Source organism: Oncorhynchus clarkii, chromosome 14, assembly GCF_045791955.1.
Source record: "Oncorhynchus clarkii lewisi isolate Uvic-CL-2024 chromosome 14, UVic_Ocla_1.0, whole genome shotgun sequence".
NCBI classification, from domain to species: Eukaryota; Metazoa; Chordata; class Actinopteri; order Salmoniformes; family Salmonidae; genus Oncorhynchus; species Oncorhynchus clarkii.
Genome location: NC_092160.1, coordinates 29,369,719 through 29,389,854, shown reverse-complemented (window position 1 = coordinate 29,389,854; position 20,136 = coordinate 29,369,719). Strand labels below are relative to the sequence as shown.

Sequence of the window (20,136 nt, the reverse complement as noted above, 5' to 3'; positions counted from 1 at the left end):
CTCTCTCTCTACACCTCTACCTCTACCTGTTTACTCTTTGCCCTCGCTCTGTCAGCACTGTCAACTGTTGCACAGGTTTTATCTGTTTCCCTGGCAACACCCGTTTCTCCTGATTGGTTGTTTAGCCAGGTGAGGATTCTGACAGGAGTGTCTGTCAACCAGTTTCTTCAGGCTCCCTCTCTCCAAAGGAATATACACCCATACTCTTAGTAAGCGTTTCATTCCATTTTTGTGTTGTGAAGAAAATAAACAAATCTAATTAAATATACATTTCTTGAAACGTGTATGATTGCTGATAATCGGCCTATACATTTTCCAAATGCCTGTTCACTGAACCTAAATAGTTGGCTAGATTGCTATTGAATTCTAGAGCCCGCGTTGATGGGGAACATTATAAATATGTCTTTCTTCTCTCCCTCAAATGTGTCTGTTGTTGCCATAACTTTGTAAAGTGTATTTTTGGCATCTCAGTCACATGAAAGAGTTGTGGTTCAGCTGTAACTTTGTTGCTTTGTTAGAACCTGGCGCCTCCGTGTGGGGGAAAAAAAATGTGATAGCACCCAGTAAAATGCGGTAGCACCCAGTAAAATGTGATAGCACCCAGTAAAATGTGATAGCATCCAGTAAAATGTGATAGCACCCAGTAAAATGTGATAGCACCCAGTAAAATGCGGTAGCACCCAGTAAAATGTGGTAGCACCCAGTAAAATGTGATAGCACCCAGTAAAATGTGATAGCACCCAGTAAAAGGTGGTAGCACCCAGTAAAATGTGGTAGCACCCAGTAAAATGTGATAGCACCCAGTCAAATGTGGTAGCACCCAGTAAAATGTGATAGCACCCAGTAAAATGTGGTAGCACCCAGTAAAATGTGGTAGCACCCAGTAAAATGTGGTAGCACCCAGTAAACTGTGGTAGCACCCAGTAAAATGTGGTAGCACCCAGTAAAATGTGGTAGCACCCAGTAAAATGTGGTAGCACCCAGTAAAATGTGGTAGCACCCAGTAAAATGTGATAGCACCCAGTAAAATGTGGTAGCACCCAGTAAAATGTGATAGCACCCAGTAAAATGTGGTCCACACAGCACGAGGTAGCACGTTTGTTCCTCTGTGTGGGAGAGCATCCAGAGGAAGAGGCCGCTAGATAACGACCCAATATCCTAAGTATTTAGTTCACTTGTAAATATTTAAAAAATAAGAAGGTGCCTATTTAATTAAAGTACTCAAAGGTTTGTTATTTTATCCAAGATTGACAAGCTCACTGACTTCACATTTAGTTTACTTTGGATACATTTGGAATGGTTAACCTTGCCAGCCAACGGAACTAACGTCAGCTAACGGCTACGTAACGTTACACCTGTCAATTAAAATAATTCACAAATATATATGTTTGAAGTTTATAAATTTAAGCTTAAGCACATCCTTTTGTTGTACCAGGTTGCTGTTTATCCATTGATTATGCTATGTTTCTGAAACATTTTCAGTGTGCTTAAGTTCTGCTTGGTTTTGGTGAGCTATTCATTTATGATTAAAATCTTCATATGAATGTCGCACGTTTATAGATGGCGGAATCTCCGGCTTCATCTGGCGACAATCAAAAGGACTGTGGCAAAAATATGATGGAGTTGAACAAGGGTTTAGAGAGGATGATCGAAGACATGGAAAATCATTCCCATTACTAGATTTTCTGTATGATGATGTATGTAGCTGTTATTTTCAGAAACAATAAAGGAAAATAGTAGCAAAAATAATGTTACTTTACTTATGGCTCGATCACATAGACAGGGTTTTGCGCAACATAAGTTCAACATTCTCGTTCTGCTACGATTTCTGTCAAGCCGTCTACACATACAGTTTGACTTACTGTCAGGGTTCAATAATGCCAACGTATGCACCACACAGATCGCACTGCAGCTGCCTCTGCAACGCAATGCTGCAGGGCAAACGCAGTGTTCCATTGGAAATGAATGTTCTTCTGGTGTGCCCAAAATGCAATGACACAGTAGGTGTGATCGAGGTGTTAGACTTAAACCCTAACTTCTTATCGCCTCCTAATCCATTTACTACCCACTCTATAATATTCCATTTAGAAAAGTTAATGGGTGTGTGTAATTCATTCTAAATTCTGCCTTGTTTTTTTAAAGTCATACTCAGTATGAACCCACTTTGACACTGACAGCCATGTCCCTCTTGTCTCGCCTGTGGTTTCTCAGTGCAGCTGAAGTGGATGACCTATGACCTGGTGGTGCAGCGGACCAGTCCTGATCCAGCGGATGGATTCCAACAGAGATGCATGATTCACTAGGAATGTCTGATGTTCTGACCTTTATTCAAATTAATATACCAGGCTACTATATGGATTTCTATGTGAATCAGTGACCATGCAGGTTGACATGACTTTGTTGTACTGACTGAATGTAATCTAGTTGACTGGGGCTTCAGATGGAGAGAAGAGAGAGGAGCACAGAACAGGGTGACTACTGATCTGGACCACATTCTGAAGGGGCTGGACTCCATGTCTGAGCGTCTGGACAGACTGGCATGTACGTATGTCTGTAGGGCTCTGGTCAACAGTAGTGCACTATTGGAATAGGGTGTAATTTGGGACTCAATCAGCGTTCTAATGTGTAGATACTATGCAAATCGAGTGATGAAACTGTTGTGTTAACTCTGAAATGCGTCCTCCTGCGCGTCCAAAATAGAATTTCGACCCGCTAGCCAACGAACCGCTGTGCAATTCAACCATGATGTTCAGATGTTCAACGTGTCAGAATTTGGCATGTGGCTTATCGATGGCCTTTGGATAGGATGGGCCCCCAGTTGATTTGTTAGATATGGAGAGATGTGTCTAGGCTATGACAGTCAGACTGATTATGAGATGATTTGATGTGAAGACATGAAGCTGTGTCTCTGCCAAGGGAGACGGATAGTTGGCAAACAAGCGTCCATCACTACAACAGTGAGGCTATGTCCCAAAAAGGCACCCTATTCCCTACATAGTGCACTAGTTTTGACCAGAGACATATGGAGCCTGGTCAAAAGTAGGGCAGTGTATAGGGAATAGTGTACTATTTGGGACACATCAGTAATATGACATCTTAATCTCAATCTGTATCTTATTATACATAATGAACTGGTAGACATTTCTCCTCTTGATTCTCTTATGGGGTTTCTTGTTTGTTTCCTATAAGAAGAAAATCATTGAGCTCTCCTTTTGTATTGGATTGGATTTAGTTTGAACAGGGATATATTAGATGTTCTTCTGTTGTGTATCTCAGGTCGGACCCAGCTGAGACAGTGTGACCTGATCGTGTGCTTCAGACACCCAGAAAATATGGCCTCTCTGAACAGAGTGGAACAGGGGGTGACCTGGCCCAAGCCTGGACCTCAGGCTGAGGAGTGAGGGAGGAGAGGAGAAGGAGAGGATGAACATGGCAAAGTAAAGGAAAATAATATATAGAGGAGGAAGAAGAAGAGGAAGAGGAAGAATAGGAGGAGGAAGAAGAGGGGGAGGTACAAGTAGAAGAGGAGGAAGAAGAAGAGAGGGAGGAAGTTGAGGAGGTAGATGAGGAGGGGGGGGTAGAGGAAGAGGTAGATGAGGAGGGAGAGGTAGAGGAAGAGGTAGAAGAGGAGGGGGAGAAAGAGGAGGAGGTAGATGAGGAGGGGGAGGTAGAAGTGGAGGGGAGAAAGAGGAGGAGGTAGATGAGGGGGGGGTAGAAGAGGAGTAGGAAGAGGGGGAGGAAGAAGATGAAGAAGAGGGGGAAGTCGAAGAGGAGGGGGAGGAAGAGGAGGAGGAAAAGGGGGGGGGTAGAAGAGGAGGATGAGGAAGAAGAGGGGGATGTAGAACAGGGGGAGGTAGAAGAGGAGTGGGAGGAAGAAGGAGAAAATGGAAATGTGAAGAAGGAGAAGATTAAGAGAAGAGGAGAGTGGCGTTAGTGGGTGGGTGGGTTATAAAACTGGATAGGCTCAACAGGAAATAGTCCAAACATACATTTATTTTATTTTACCTTTATTCTCTGAGTTTAATGATCAAAACTGAAAAATGATAGATCAAGATCAGTGTAATGTATACAACTTCACTACATTTAACTTGATGTGCAACTTCAAACATTAACCTTATAAAAATAAACCTTCAACTGTGAATTGAATACTACACAATAAAAGCTACTTTATGTCATATTTTTTAAATTGTGCATCTCCCTACCACACACACACACTGTGTCTCCTGCACTGCTGGTTCTGGTCAGAGAGGTGCAGGGTGCAGCAGGCAGCACTGGCTCTGTGCTCCAGGTCCTCTCCATGTTTATGAGCAGCAGAGGTGTGTGTGTGGTATGGTCTATCATCTCCTTAACTCCTGGGAAACTGCTGCAGGATAGAATGGAAAGGCCCATTGGTTAGTTTATGATGTGTTAAGGCATCAAGTCAACAAGTGGGTGGTGTTTCTCCTTGCACAGCCAATAAACCCTACAGCCTCGCCCCAGATCCGTTTGTAAAGTCTAAGCTCCTTTAGATAAAAGTGCCTGAAAGATAGACCAATGTTTAATTGCATTTGTATGCTAACACGGAATAATAATTGACTAACATGGATTTCTAAATGTATTTTGTGACCGGTCTGGTCAGCATGCTAGCTGAACAGTCTTGAATTCCCCGGGCTGGTCTAGTGGTAATGAAGCAGCCTCCATCAGTCTCGGTATTGGTTCAAATCCCACCTCATGCTCTTTCACAAGACCTCTATCTTTTCCCACAGTCTTCCTCTCACTATCTGTTCAATAAAATCATTTCAAAAAAAGAAGTTGAATTCTTGTTTGTGAGGGAATCCCTTGACGGAGCAAGGGACCTCGCTACCCATGAGACCGGTGCCCAGGTGACGTATCTGAATGTTGTAGACCTTGCCTTGGTTCAGCACCATGAGGGTGTAGGACTGTTCAGAACAGCCTTGGAACTGACCCTCACCAGAAACACTCCATTATGAAACACACACAGCTACATTGATACACACACTGTGTGTGTGTGTGTGTGTGTGTGTGTGTGTGTGTGTGTGTGTGTGTGTGTGTGTGTCAGAGTAGGCTGGTGGGAAGAGCTATAGAAGGAGGGGCTCATTGTTAAGACTGGACTGGAATGGTCCTACATCAAACATATGGAAACCAAATGTTTAACTCTGTTCCATTCATATCATTACAACGAGCCTGTCCTCTTAAAGTTCCTCCCACCAGCCTAGTCTGGTGTGTGTGTGTGCGTATGTTTGTGTGTCAGTGAGGAACACCGGGCGAGGGGGGTTCCTGACCTTGTTTACTCACCTCTGGTCACCAGTCTTCCGAACCACCCAGTGTCCAAGCCTATGCCCTGCACACACACACACACACACACACACACACACACACACACACACACACACACACACACACACACACACACACACACACACACACACACACACACACACACACACACACACAGCAGGGGACAACACTGTTAAGAATCTTAGGAACTTTATCCCACTTTATTTGGGTGTGTTTGGTAGGTTTTGTAATAGAACTACATAGAAAGCATATAGAATAGTGAACTATCTCCATAGGTTGTGTATTGTGTGGACCCCAACCCTAGTGGTCAAACAGGGAAATGCTTCCAACCGTTTTTTTCCACCATTCATTTTTCCCATAGGGAATTTTAGAAATAATGGCTGTGTTTTGTGTAGACTTCCCCTGGCGTGACGTTTTGATAACCATTTAAATCTCTCTCGGACAAGGTGACTTTTATCAATATATTTGGCTCTATTTACTCTCAGAATCGAAAACGCTAATTAGCATCAAAGTAGACATCATGCAAGACTACAAATCCCAGCAAGCTTCTGCACGTCACCTCTAGCTGACATCTTTGCTAACAGGTATTGTGTCAATTTAAAACGTACACAAGACAGTTCACAGAAATGTAAATGTAAAGAAATGTAGCCAATTTATTCATTACTAAATTTAGCTAACATTAGATATTTAATCCAGAGATTCTTACCTTTGCCGCAATTTGGGACCGAATTAGGGAACCCCTGCTCTATGGCACAGTATGTAGAGATGATCCTTTCCCAAATGCCTGTCAATGAATGATTCAACAAACACCATTGTAAATATAACCCATATTTATGCTTATTTATTTTATATTGTGTCCTTTAACCATTTGTACATTGTTAAAACACTGTATATATATATAATATGACATTTGTAATGTCTTATTGTTTTGAAACTTCTGTATGTGTAATGTTTACTGTTCATTTTTATTGTTTATTTCACTTTTATCTACCTCACTTTGGCAATGTTAACACGTTTCCCATGCCAATAAAGCCCCTTGAATTGAATTGATTCTGCCACTAAGTGGCGCCAGTGTTCCAGTTTATACTCGTAGCACCAGCACAGGACAGTCCGGGTTCGATTCTCTCCCTTCTCCCTATGCTTCCCCCTTCGCTAACCTCTGCGCAGTCAGTTCAAATCACAGAGAGGGAAAGAGACAACGAGCAGGCGGCAGTGGCTCATTCTGCAGTGGCCATAGCGAAAATCTGCCTTCTCTGCAAAGTCCCGAGAGATGCCAACTTGAAACAACAGATTTGATAGCTATTCAGTTGATTGGCTACCACACGAAACATCTATTGCCTGAGAAAGAATCTGCATGCAAAATATGGTAAGCGCCAATTTGTATTGTCTTGTCTTGCAGCAGCTAGAATACACGCTGCTCCCACAACCACAAATGTTTACTAGTTTTCCCTAACAAAAAAAGATTGCCGTTTTGAAACTGAAGTAAAAGTGCAGTAACTGCAGTCGACTGTGGTATTTTGGACGCAGTAATTGCAGAATTAGATTGTTTAAGTGCAGTTATACAGCACTGTCACTGCAGTTACACTGCAAAATGACTGAAGTAAACGCAACTCTTATTTTGGACGCAGTATTTGCAGCATACCGCAGTTCTAATGCATTCCGCAGTTATACTGCACTCTGATTGCAATCTTGTTTTCGTAAGGGTTGACCTACGTTCTTCTTATAACTGACGTTTTACACCGGTTAGATCACTGGCTAATTGACATACTATTCAGAAGTTTTTGCAGTTAACTTTACCCGCATACCGACGTCCCTGTCGAACATTCACGGGGCCGATTAATCTAGCCTAGCTAATAAAATATGAAATGCACCCCAACCGAGGCTAATCGCCAGTGTCCAGCAAATATCGCCAAATTAAAGCTGCAATTTGAAACCAGTTAGTTACATGATTACTCCGTTCTCTTTGTTTAACTCATATTCACAACTCACTGCCGGGGCCTGGAATGCGTCGGATCCCCTACTTCATTTGTGGCGTACTCAGTCAACCTGCCAATTTTACAGGATTCCCGACCCGTTTTATTGAGCAAATAGATGAAGGAAGCGAAGTGCAGCCCACGTCCCTCCAGCTTTGTGGACTCGAATCACCTGAAGCCCTGTTGACATTATTGGCACCTGGAACATGGCAATTTATACATTAGAATATTAATGGTCCGCGTATCATGCTAGTAAAGTAGACGCATTGCTTTTCTGCCAGATAGGTTCCATTTAATGTATTTTTGATGGTCCAAAAAAGCAGTTTATTTGAGCCTGACCTCTACAACAACACAACTCCTCTCTGGTGAAGTGTGTGTGTGTGTGTGTGTGTGTGTGTGTCAGCCTTAGTGTTTTTGGCTCCATCCATCTCCTCTGGCAGCTGTAGGTGGTCTGTTGTGCCCCTGCAGTGTTCAGAGTCAGACTGTGATGTGGTCTGCTGTTAATGTTTGGGTACAATGTGTACACTGCACTCACAGAATACTCTCTCTCTCGTTCTCTGTATCTCTCTCTCGCACGCGCACGCTCTCTATCTCAAAAGGCACACAACAGCTATGTTTTCTATTGATTGACAGAACCTGAATATATTGACCTGTAGCTTGGCTGGATAGATAGCTAGCTGAAGGGGTTCTCACTGACAACAAGCCTGGTCATGGTGAGGTAATGAGCTTTGGGAGTAGAGGGCTGAGAGAGTACTGCTGATTGATGGAACACACAAACACACACACACACACTGTCAGGTGAGAAGTGATGAACTACGTGCTGTCTCTGGTTGGACTCCTCACTCTCTCCAGAAATGCCTCCCCTGAAGATTTAAGGAGAGACAGCTAGGAGAGACCATGGTTTATATCTCCCTGTCCCTCAGACAGCTATTTGCTCTTGCAAATCTTTTGATGAGAAGGAAAAAAGTTAACCAGCAAGGTAGCTTATTAAAGGCACGGCTTGCAATTTCAATACACTGTTACTTTAGTCATGAAATTAAAGGGGCAATCCGGGATTCGGGGAAGAAAAGAACAGCTACCCTCCACTTGTTTTGATAAACAGCTGAGGGAAGGGGCTTTAGTATTACTATTTAGGCTTTAGTATTATTATTTAATATTAGTTTTCAATTTACACACAATACCCTAGACTCAGTGCTTTGTTGAAGCACCTTTGGCAGCGATTACAGCCTTGATTCTTCTTGGGTATGACGCTACAAGCTCTCAGCACAACAGCAGTACCACTAGCTGTCCCTCTCCTCTCAGCACAGCACAACAGCAGTACCACTAGCTGTCCCTCTCCTCTCAGCACAGCATCAGTACCACTAGCTGTCCCTCTCCTCTCAGCACAGCATCAGTACCACTAGCTGTCCCTCTCCTCTCAGCACAGCATCAGTACCACTAGCTGTCCCTCTCCTCTCAGCACAGCATCAGTACCACTAGCTGTCCCTCTCCTCTCAGCACAGCAGCAGTACCACTAGCTGTCCATCTCCTCTCAGCACAGCAGCAGTACCACTAGCTGACTGTTGTATTACTGTGTGTGTGTGTGTGGCCTGTGTGTGTGTGTCTGTACACACAGCCTGCTAATCAACACACTAACCACCCTGTCAGAACACTGCTGCTCTCAATTCAATTCCATGGACTTTATTGGCATGAGAAACATATGTTTTCATTGCCAAAGCAATAAAATAGATACATTAAAGTGAAATAAACAGTAAAAAATAAACAGTAAAGGAATAGAGACATTTCAAATGTCATATTATGTATATATACAGTGTTGTTGTATTGATGTGCAAATAGTTAAAGTAGAAAAGGTAAAATAAATAAACATAAATATTGGTTGTATTTAGAATGGTGTTTGATCCTCACTGGTTTCCTTTTTCTTGTGGTATTTCACCCAGTAGATATGGGAGTTAATCAAAATTGGATTTGTTTTCAAGTTCTTTGTTAGTCTGTGTAATCTGAGCGAAATATGTGTCTCTAACATGGCCTTACATTTGGAAGGAGGGTAGGAAGTGCAGCTCAGTTTCCACTTCATTTTGTGGGCAGTGTGGAAATTATTTTAAAATATAAACTCAGCAACAACAAAAAACTTCCCTTTTCAGTACCCTGTCTTTCAAAGATAATTCGTAAAAATCCAAATAACTTCACAGATCTTCATGGTAAAGAGTTTAAACACTGTTTCCCATGCTTGTTCAATGAACCATAAACAATTATTGAACATGCACCTGTGGAACGGTCGTTAAGACACTAACAACTTACAGACGGTAGGCAATTAAGGTCACAGTTGTGAAAACATAGGACACTAAAGAGGCCTTTCTACTGACTCTGCACCAAAAGAAAGATGCCCAGGGTCCCTGCTCATCTCCGTGAACGTGCCTTAGGCATGCTGCAAGGAGGCATGAGGACTGCAGATGTGGCCAGGGCAATAAATTGCAATGTTGTATAATCTAACAGCTCTTTTCTGGATTTTGATAATTAGCGTATTGTCGTGTCTTTTGCATCATTAAAGTGAAGACTATTATTTTATCAAATCAATCCTCTGTAATTATTATTATTACGTGATTAAACTAACTAACTGTAATTAACTAGGAAGTCGGTGCACCAAGTAAAATCTTGAGATTACAAAGTTATAATTTTCCTAATATAACTTTTCAGATATTTTAATATCTGATCAATTAGTCTTCTAATTAATTAATTATTATTTACATCACGTTAGTCTCATTCCAAACGTCGTAAATTGTTGGTTACCTGCATGAACCCAGTCTTTGCTATGAATCAAACATACATCAATCTTAATAATTTATTTACTAACTAACTAAATATTCACAGAAATGCGTAACAAACAAACAGTAGGTATGGTTACAAAGAAATGATAGGTGATGTGCCCTAGTGGGCCAAACTGGTATGGCGGCTTGGTAGACAAAGGGACTGAGAAGGGTGCGAAAGACAAAAGTCACTACACAGTTGATAATTATAATAATTGAAATGCTAATCCTTTGCACATGAATGCTCACTCATTCGGGAATAATTGTAATCAATATATATATTTACGCTCAGTGTGTCATCGTGATCTCTGTTGGAATCGTCCTTTTCTGTAGGAAAGTTTTCTGTTCTTATAGAATCGATGTTTCGGCGGTTGTCGGTCTTCGCATTCAGTCGACATAAATTCTAGCTCCAGACTAGTACTTGGTATCGAAGATTTGCTCTTATTCTGTCATTATCGATAGTCTCAGAGTTTAGCAACCATTACAACAGCTTATACTGAAGGTACGCATGGTCTCTACTCAAACCTTAGCCCTCTCGGTAATCAAGGTATGCATGGTCTGAAGTGGGCTTCTCTAGTTGGGTTTTTTATTCGGAACAGCAGAAAAGGCTATCCCATGATGCCAGATCGATGTCTGTGCACATGGGGGCGGCCCAATGACTTAGTGAAACTTTAAACAGAAATACAATTTTCTCACATTAACGGTTTAAAATCACATCACACAATTTCACAAATAGTTTCATCTTTACTCGTTCATTTTATACAATAATTAGATGCAAACCTCAGATTCTCCACCGACCGTTTACGACTTCTCCAAAACATGGACATTGTTCAGTTCTCAAGTTCTGTGATGTAGAAGAAGTTCCTTTGTTCTACTGTGAACTGAACTAACTCTCTCTATACTGCATGACGGAGAGAGTCTCCTCCAGGAATTTACGACCTGAGATAACAGAGCCTGGGTGTAGGGGGAAGAGAGAGGTGGTGAGAGAGAGATAGTTGGTGCTTGCTATATCCAAAGAGGGCCCTGTCATGACAGTATATTGGCGTAATTCTGCTCTGCATGCATTGTTTGTTGTTTTACGTTGTAGCCAGAGGATAATTGTACATAATTCTGCATGCATAGTCTCAATTTGGTGTTTGTTCCATTTTGTGATTTCTTGGTTGGTGAGCGGACCCCAGACCTCACAATCATAACTGGCATTGGGTTCTATAACTTATTAAAGTATTATTAGCCAGATCCTAATTTGTATGTCCATTTTTATGTTTGTTTTGATGATGCCTTGTCTCTCAGATCGTTCATAGCTTTGTGGAAGTTACCTGTGTCGCTGATGTTTAGGCCGAGGTATGCATAGTTTTTTGTGGGCTTTAGAGTAACGGTGTCTAGATGGAATTTGTATTTGTGATCCTAGCAACTGCGCCTTTTTTGGAACACCATTATTTTGGTCTTACTGCGATTTACTGTCAGGGCCCAGGTCTAGGTGCTGCTGTAGGCCCTCCTCCTTGGTTGGTGACAGTAGTGCCAGATCATCAGCAAACAGTAGACATCTGACTTCAGATTCTAGTATGGTGAGGCCGTGCTGCTGTTCTAGTGCCCTCACCAATTCGTTGATATATATGTTGAAGAGGGTGGGGCTTAAGCTGCATCCCTGTCTCACCCCACATCCCTGTGGAAAGAAATGTGTGTTTTTTTGCCAAGTTTACCACACACTTGTTGTTTGTTTACATGGATTTTATAATGTCATATGTTTACCCCCCAACACCACTTTTCATCACTTTGTATAGCAGACCCTCATCCCAAATTCAGTCAAAATCATTTTTTAAATCAACAAAGCATGAGAAGACTTTGCTTTTGTTTTGGTTTGTTTGTTTGTCAATTAGGGTGTGCAGGGTGAATACGTGGTAATTTGGTAAAAGTCAATTTGACATCTGCTCAGTAGATTGTTTTCACTGAGGAAATTAACTAGTCTGCTGTTAATGTTAATGCAGAGGATTTTCCCAAGGTTGCTGTTGACGCATATCCCACAGTAGTTATTGGGTCAAATTGGTCTCCACTTTTGTGGATTGGGGTGATCAGTCCTTGGTTCCAAATATTGGGGAAGATGCCAGAGCTAAGGATGATGTTAACTTGTTATGGCTGCAATTCCGATATCGAGATAAGTGTCATCAACAACCGCTGAATAGCATAGCGCTACATACAATAAATATTACTATAAATATTTATATTCATGAAATCACAAGTGCAATATAGGAAAACACAGTTTAGCCTTTTGTTAATCCACCTGTCGTGTCAGATTTTGAAATTATGCTTTACAGTGAAAGCAATCCAAGCGTTTGTGTAATTTTATCGATCGCACGATAAAACATTAAGTACACTTAGCATCAGGTAGCTCGGTCACGAAAATCAGAAAAGCAATCAAATTAATCGTTTACCTTTGATGATCTATGGATGTTTTCACTCACGAGACTCCCAGTTACACAACAAATGTTCCTTTTGTTCCATAAAGATTATTTTTAGATCCAAAATTCCTCCGTTTGTTTGTCGCGTTATGTTCAGAAATTCACAGGAAAGAGCGGCCACGACAACGCAGACAAATTCCAAATAGTTTCCATAATGTCCACAGAAACATGTCAAACGTTTTTTACAATCAATCCTCAGGTTGTTTTTAAAATATATAATTGATAATTATCAACTGCAAATGTCTTTCACAGTAGGAGAGGGAAAAGCAATCCCTATCCAAACTCTGTTGCGCGAGCAAAACTCATGTGACCACTTGACGCGATGTTATCGTTCTGGCTCATTTTTCTAAATAAAAGCCTGAAACTACATCTGAAGACTGTGGACACCTTGAGGAAGCGATAGGAAAATGAATCTGGTTAATATCCCTTTAAATAGAGCAAAGGGAGGCTATGGAACATGGAGTTTTCAAAATAGAAGCCACTTCCTGCTTTGATTTTCCTCAGGGTTTCGCCTGCAATATCGGTTCTGTTATACTCACAGACAATATTTTGACAGTTTTGGAAACTCTAGAGTGTTTTCTATCCAATACTAATAATAATATGCATATATTAGCAACTGAGACTGAGGAGCTGGCCGTTTACAATGGGCACCTTTTCATCCAAGCTACTCAATACTGCCCCAGCAGCCATAAAAGGTTAAAGTGTTTAAGTATAGCCAATTGGAATTCGTGGTCTGTATGCTTTATAATTTCATTGAGGATATCATCAACACCACAGGCCTTTTCGGGTTTGAGGGTTTGTATTTTGTCCTGTAGTTCATTCAATGTAATTGGATAACCTCTCTCTCTCTCTCTCTCTCTCTCTCTCTCTGTCTTTGTCTTTGTCTCTCTCTCAATTTCAATTCAATTCAAAGGGCTTTATTGGCATGAGAAACTTGTGAGAAAAATGTTAACATTGCCAAAGCAAGTGAAATAATTAACCAAATAAACAGATTGCGGTGGTCAGTGAAGAGCCCAGATCTCAATTCCATTGAGCACGTCTGGGACCTGTTGGAATAAACAGTTTCCATCTCATTTTGTGGGCAGTGTGCACATAGCCTGTCTTTTCTTGAGAGCCAGGTCTGCCTATGGCGACCTTTCTCAATAGCAAGGCTATGCTCACTAAGTCTGTACATTAGTCAAAGATTTCCTTAATTTTTGGTCAGTCACAGTGGTCAGGTATTCTGCCACTGTGTACTCTCTGTTTAGGGCTAAATAGTGTTCTTGTTTGCGTGTGTGCGTGTGTGTGTGTGTGTGTGTATGTTAGTCCCAGGGAAAGTATTGTGCTGCTTGGTGACTGTGAGGAGATTAAACTGCTTTCACTAGTGTGCCATCCTCTACTGCTGTGCTCCTCTGACGCCCTGCCTTTATCCCGCTGAGAAACCCGTCTGTCGCTGTGATTAAAGACCTGCCTACTGGTGTTAATACTGAATGTACCACTTCTTGGAAGTGACTTGGAAAACAAGCTTGAGTTCAGCTGTTTTCTCTCTCTCGTTTGACTCTCTGATACAGGGCACAGACACACCCAGGTTAATCATTGCGGTGCTGCTCAGTTGCAGCTGCACAAGGCACCTGTTGTTGTTTGAATGCCCATTACACCCCTACTTAAAAACTGCTTCATGAGGTTTCTAATATTAGGTCGTTGTAATTAGGGGTTCAAGCAGCAAGGCTGGGTGAAACCCTATTGTATTTGTTGGCGTATATTATTAGTATTATTATTCTGGTTCCACCAAATATTGGTGACAAGATTAACATTCTCATGACATGGTAAGGCCTAGGTAAAGCCTTACAACCTGGCATGATGGTAAAGGGCCAAGGGCCACACCCTGTCATGCAATGCCATGCCAACTGGCCACATTGTGGCGCTATCACAAGCGATTGAAAATACAGACTTTAAAAGCTCAGCCCCTCACCCCGTGTAGCATAGAGTTATGAAATTCAGTACTTAGGTCCCTCTCCTCACAAGGAATACATTTGCTTAAGAACCTGTAAATTCCGCACTTAAATCGCTAATCCTCTGGCACTGAATGACCAGTCTGCACAAAACTTAATATATCGCATCTATGGGCCAAGGTTTCACAACGCAATATTTTCCAGATTAGTATGTCAAACAACATGGCCACTACTGACCAATAAACATTCACATGGGTGTGGTCAGGCTCATAAAGACATATAAATCAGACACAGATATTTGTATTGTAACAAAACTTGGTACACATGCTCCAAACACTGTCAAGACTCAACATATGCAAGCACATTCATATCGACCACACGGTGGCGCTATAACGGGCACATGTTAATATCGCTTGATCTGTTTGACTCAGAGTGATGCCATTTGGCACACATGCTCAGGGATATACTAGCTAACCCGTAAAGTATGGTTCAGTTTGGCCGCATGGTGGCGCTGTTGAACAGGAAAAAACGTTAATTCTATCTCAATGGCTCATAGCGGCCATATTGTTTGAGCTGGAGTCCTGGAAAAGATGGTGCCAATCGATCCAGCGGTTCCAGAGAAGAAGACTTTAACCTATCTAAGGCAGGCCGCTAGCGGAACCCCTCAACAACATTCCGGTGAAAAGGCAGCGCGCAAAATTCTAAAATATTTTTCAGAAATACGTAACTTTCACACATTAACAAGTCCAATACAGCAAATGAAAGATAAACATCTTGTTAATCTACCCATCGTGTCCGATTTCAAAAATGCTTTACAGCGAAAGCACAACATATTATGTTATTAAGGTAATAGCTAAGTTTAAAAAACACAGCCATTTTCCCAGCCAAAGATAGGAGTCACAAAAAGCAGAAATACAGATAAAATTAATCGCTAACCTTTGATGATCTTCATCAGATGACACTCATAGGACATCATGTTACACAATACATGTATGTTTTGTTCGATAATGTGTATATTTTAATCCAAAAATCGCAGTTTACATTGGCGCGTTACGTGCAGTAATGTTTTGATTCCAAAACATCCGGTGATTTTGCAGAAATACTCATAATAAACATTGATAAAATATACAAGTGTTATTCACAGAATTAAAGACTTCTCCTTAATGCAACCGCTGTGTCAGATTTAAAAAAAACTTGACGAAAAAAGCATAATCTGAGAACGGCGCTCAGAGCCCAATCCAGCCAAAGAAATATCCGCCATTTTAGAGTCAACAGAAGTTAGAAAAAACACTATAAATATTCACTTACCTTTGATGATCTTCATCAGAAGACACTCCCAGGAATCCCAGTTCGACAATAAATGACTGATTTGTTCCATAAAGTCCATCATTTAGCCACTTGTTGTTAGCGTGTTCAGCCCAGTAATCCATCTTCATGAGGTGCGAGCACTTCGTCCAGACAAAAACTCGAAAAGTTATGTTACAGGTCGTAGAAACAAGCCATACGATGTATGGAATCAATCTTTAGGATGTTTTTAACATAAATCATCAATAAGGTTCCAACCGGAGAATTTCATTGTCTGAAGAAAAGCACTGGAACGAGAGCAAACTCTGTCGGGAGCGCGCGTCACAAGCCTGAGACACCCTGAAAGATCACTGACTCAAAGAGCTCTCATGAGCCCCTCCTTTATAGTAGAATCCTCAAAAAAGTTTCTAAAGACGGTTGACATCTAGTGGAAGCCCCAGGAAGTGCAACTTCTTCCATTTCTCACTGTGAATTCAATAGGGACTGGGTTGAAAATCGACCAACCTCAGATTTCTCACTTCCTGGTTGGATTTCTTCTCAGGTTTTCGCTTGCCATATGAGTTATGTTATACTCACAGACATCATTCAAACAGTTTTAGTAACAAAGTGTTTCTATCCAATACTATTAATAATATGCATATATTAGCATCTGGGACAGAGTAGGAGGCAGTTCACTCTGGGCACGCTATTCATCCAAAAGTGAAATGCTGCCTCCTATCCCAAAAAGGTTAAAGTAGTCAACATCATTTGAAAATGTTCCAAAACATTTTGGATTTGAGATCAAATGTTTTATAAATCAAATCAAATGTAATATGTCACATGAACATGGTTAGCAGATGTTAATGTGAGTTTAGCCAAATGCTTGTGCTAACAATTTCACAACAACTATCTTATACACACAAGTGTAAAGGAATGAATAAGAATATGTACATATAAATATATGGATGAGCGATGACCGAACGGCATAGGCAAGATGCAGTAGATGGTATAGAGTACAATACAGTGGGGCAAAAAAGTATTTAGTCAGCCACCAATTGTGCAAGTTCTCCCACTTAAAAAGATGAGAGAGGCCTGTTATTTTCATCATAGGTACACTTCAACTATGACAGACAAAATGAGAAATTGTTTTCCAGAAAATCACATTGTAGGATTTTTAATGAATTTATTTACAAATTATGGTGGAAAATAAGTATTTGGTCACCTACAAACAAGCAAGATTTCTGGCTCTCACAGACCTGTAACTTCTGCTTTAAGAGGCTCCTCTGTCCTCCACTCGTTACCTGTATTAATGGCACCTGTTTGAACTTGTTATCAGTATAAAAGACACCTGTCCACAACTAGTCAACGATCATATCACCTCCACCCTACCTGACACCCTAGACCCACTTCAATTTGCTTACCGCCCCAATAGGTTCACAGACGACACAATCACACTGCACAATGCCCTAACCCATCTGGACAAGAGGAATACCTATGTAAGAATGCTGTTCATCGACAACAGCTCAGCATTCAACACCATAGTACCCTCCAAACTCGTCATTAAGCTCGAGACCCTGGGTCTCGACCCCGCTTTCTTACATGGCACATATTGCACTTTTACTTTCTTCTCCAACACTTAGTTTTTGCATTATTTAAACCAACTTTGTCCCTGACCTGTTTGGTTATTTAAACCAAATTGAACATGTTTCATTATTTATTTGATGTCACGACTCCCACCGAAGTTGGCTCCTCTTCCTGTTTGGGCGGCGCTCGGCGGTCGTTGTCACCGGTCTACTAGCTGCTCTCCCTGTTCGGGCGGCGCTCGGCGGTCGTCGTCACCGGTCTACTAGCTGCTCTCCCTGTTTGGTCGTCGTCACCGGTCTACTAGCTGCTCTTCCTGTTCAGGCGGCGCTCTGCGGTCGTCGTCACCGGTCTACTAGCTGCTCTCCCTGTTTGGGCGGCGCTCTGCGGTCGTTGTCACCGGTCTACTAGCTGCTTTTCCTGTTCAGGCGGCGCTCGGCGGTCGTCGTCACCGGTCTACTAGCTGCTCTCCCTGTTTGGTCGTCGTCACCGGTCTACTAGCTGCTCTCCCTGTTCGGGCGGCGCTCGGCGGTCGTCGTCACCGGTCTACTAGCTGCCACCGATCCCCTTTTCCTTTTCTGTTGTTTTTTTTTAGTTGGGCTGTTGAAGCCGGTGATGCCCGCCTGCTTTTGTGCGGGCTGATTTCCTCTGTTGATGTTTGTGTGATTCTCTTGTTTTTCTCCGGACTGGTTGAGTCCTGTTTTTGGGCCGGTCTTTGTTATGCACCTGGTGTTTTGGCGTGACCGTTTTCCTGCGCTGGAATAAAAAACAATTGTCCTTTGCCCTCTGTTCCCTGCGCCTGACTCCGCACCCACTACTTATAGAAGTCCGTTGCATTTGAGGCTACATTTATCTTATTGATATTCAGTTAAAATAAGTGTTCATTCAGTATTGTTGTAATTGTCATTATTTAAAAAATAATTGTAAAAAATGAGAGGAGGAAAGGAGATGAGTGGAGTGGAGGGAGGGAAGAGGAGGAAAGGAGTTTGGAGGAGTGGTGGAAAGGGACAGATTTTTTTAATGTATTTTTTTAACCTTTATTTTAACTAGGCAAGTCGAACTAAACAAATTCTTATTTTCAATGACAACCTAGGAACAGTGGGTTAACTGCCTGTTCAGGGGCAGAATGACAGATTTGTACCATGTCAGCTCGGGGGTTTGAACTTGCAACCTTCCGGTTACTAGTCCAACGCTCTAACCACTAGGCTACCCTGCCGCCCCAGATGAGGAGAAGAGGAGAGAGATGGAAAGGTACCAAAGAACAGGTCTGACCTTACTGTCCCCTAAAGAAGACGAGAGGACAGGAGAGAAGACAAGAGGAGAAGAGGATTAGTAGTCGTGTCTGGCCTGTAGGTCAGCCCCTCCGTCCCATCACAGAGCACTAGAGAGAGGAAGTCAGGTGGTAGAGCCGGAATGAGCGAGAGCAAAGTTGTGTGTGTGTTTATGGGATAGAGAGACAGAGGGAGAGAGAGAGAGAGAGGCTGGGTGTGTGTGTTTACGGGAGAGAGAGAGGCTGGGTGTGTGTGTTTACGGGAGAGAGAGACAGTGAGAAGAGAGAGAGAGAGGCTGTGTGTGGGACCAGGAGGAGAGAACTGAAGTCACAGCTGAATTCACTGACAGGTGAACAATTTTATTTTGTTTATTTAGTTATATAAGGTCAGATTGACAAGGTATCATTATGGCAGCAGTACTGTAGTGTCGCAGGCACGAGTTGTAGTAGAATAGAGTTCATAGTGTGTTATTTCAATGTGTTTTAAGACACTTCACTGTACAGTTGACAGTGAATAAAAAATCAAGTTAGAAATGAAAATATGGATCTGTACAGTTAAACTAATAATACACATCACAGAGTTGAGTTTAGAGGAGACCCGTAAAGATCCTGCAGACATGTTTATGTTGTTGTGTTTCATGTTGAGGCTTTAGTAAACAAGACTTTTAAAGCTGTGAGGGTCATGGGCAGTCGTTGGAAATAACTTTTAGTCCAGGAAGCTCATTTGTGAATGAAATGAATGGGCAATTTTTCACTTAATCTTTGATCCCGAGCTGAGTGGGTGACGCCATTACTGGGGCAGTAGTTTGTATTTATCACAACAACATCCTCATTCACTGACTAGCAGGAAAGAACATATGCAAATTCCCTCTGTTGGTATAAACCCTATTGCCTCTGTTGGTATAACCACTGTTGCCTCTGTTGGTATAACCCCTGTTGCCTCTGTTGGTATAACCCCTGTTGCCTCTGTTGGTATAACCCCTGTTGCCTCTGTTGGTATAACCCCTGTTGCCTCTGTTGGTATAACCACTGTTGCCTCTGTTGGTATAACCCCTGTTGCCTCTGTTGGTATAACCCCTGTTGCCTCTGTTGGTATAACCCCTGTTGCCTCTGTTGGTATAACCCCTGTTGCCTCTGTTGGTATAACCCCTGTTGCCTCTGTTGGTATAACCCCTGTTGCCTCTGTTGGTATAACCACTGTTGCCTCTGTTGGTATAACCACTGTTGCCTCTGTTGGTATAACCCCTGTTGTCTCTGTTGGTATAACCACTGTTGCCTCTGTTGGTATAACCCCTGTTGCCTCTGTTGGTATAACCCCTGTTGCCTCTGTTGGTATAACCCCTGTTGCCTCTGTTGGTATAACCCCTGTTGCCTCTGTTGGTATAACCCCTGTTGCCTCTGTTGGTATAACCCCTGTTGCCTCTGTTGGTATAATCCCTGTTGCCTCTGTTGGTATAACCCCTGTTGCCTCTGTTGGTATAACCCCTGTTGCCTCTGTTGGTATAACCCCTGTTGCCTCTGTTGGTATAATCTCTGTTG

At 42.1% G+C, this 20,136-nt stretch overlaps 2 protein-coding genes across 5 annotated transcripts in view; both read left to right on the top strand.

Annotated features, from left to right (window-relative positions):
• The first annotated feature begins 2,513 nt into the window (after positions 1–2,513).
• LOC139365870 (ice nucleation protein InaA-like) overlaps positions 2,514–20,136 on the top strand; it is a 35,751-nt gene continuing 18,128 nt past the window's right edge. The window contains exons 1-2 of the mRNA XM_071102929.1: positions 2,514–2,541; positions 3,277–3,362. Coding sequence (XP_070959030.1) covers positions 2,514–2,541; positions 3,277–3,362 — 114 coding nt within the window. The remainder of the gene's footprint in view (positions 2,542–3,276; positions 3,363–20,136) is intronic.
• Positions 6,508–20,136, top strand: part of LOC139366492 (NEDD4-binding protein 3-A-like) — an 85,766-nt gene continuing 72,137 nt past the window's right edge. For 3 of the 4 annotated variants that reach the window (XM_071104016.1, XM_071104015.1, XM_071104013.1), the window contains exon 1: positions 6,508–6,664. The gene's annotated coding sequence lies outside the window, so the exon portion shown is untranslated. Of the gene's footprint in view, positions 6,665–18,880; positions 18,948–20,136 lie in introns of those variants that run through there. The other variant, XM_071104014.1, reaches the window with a different exon arrangement.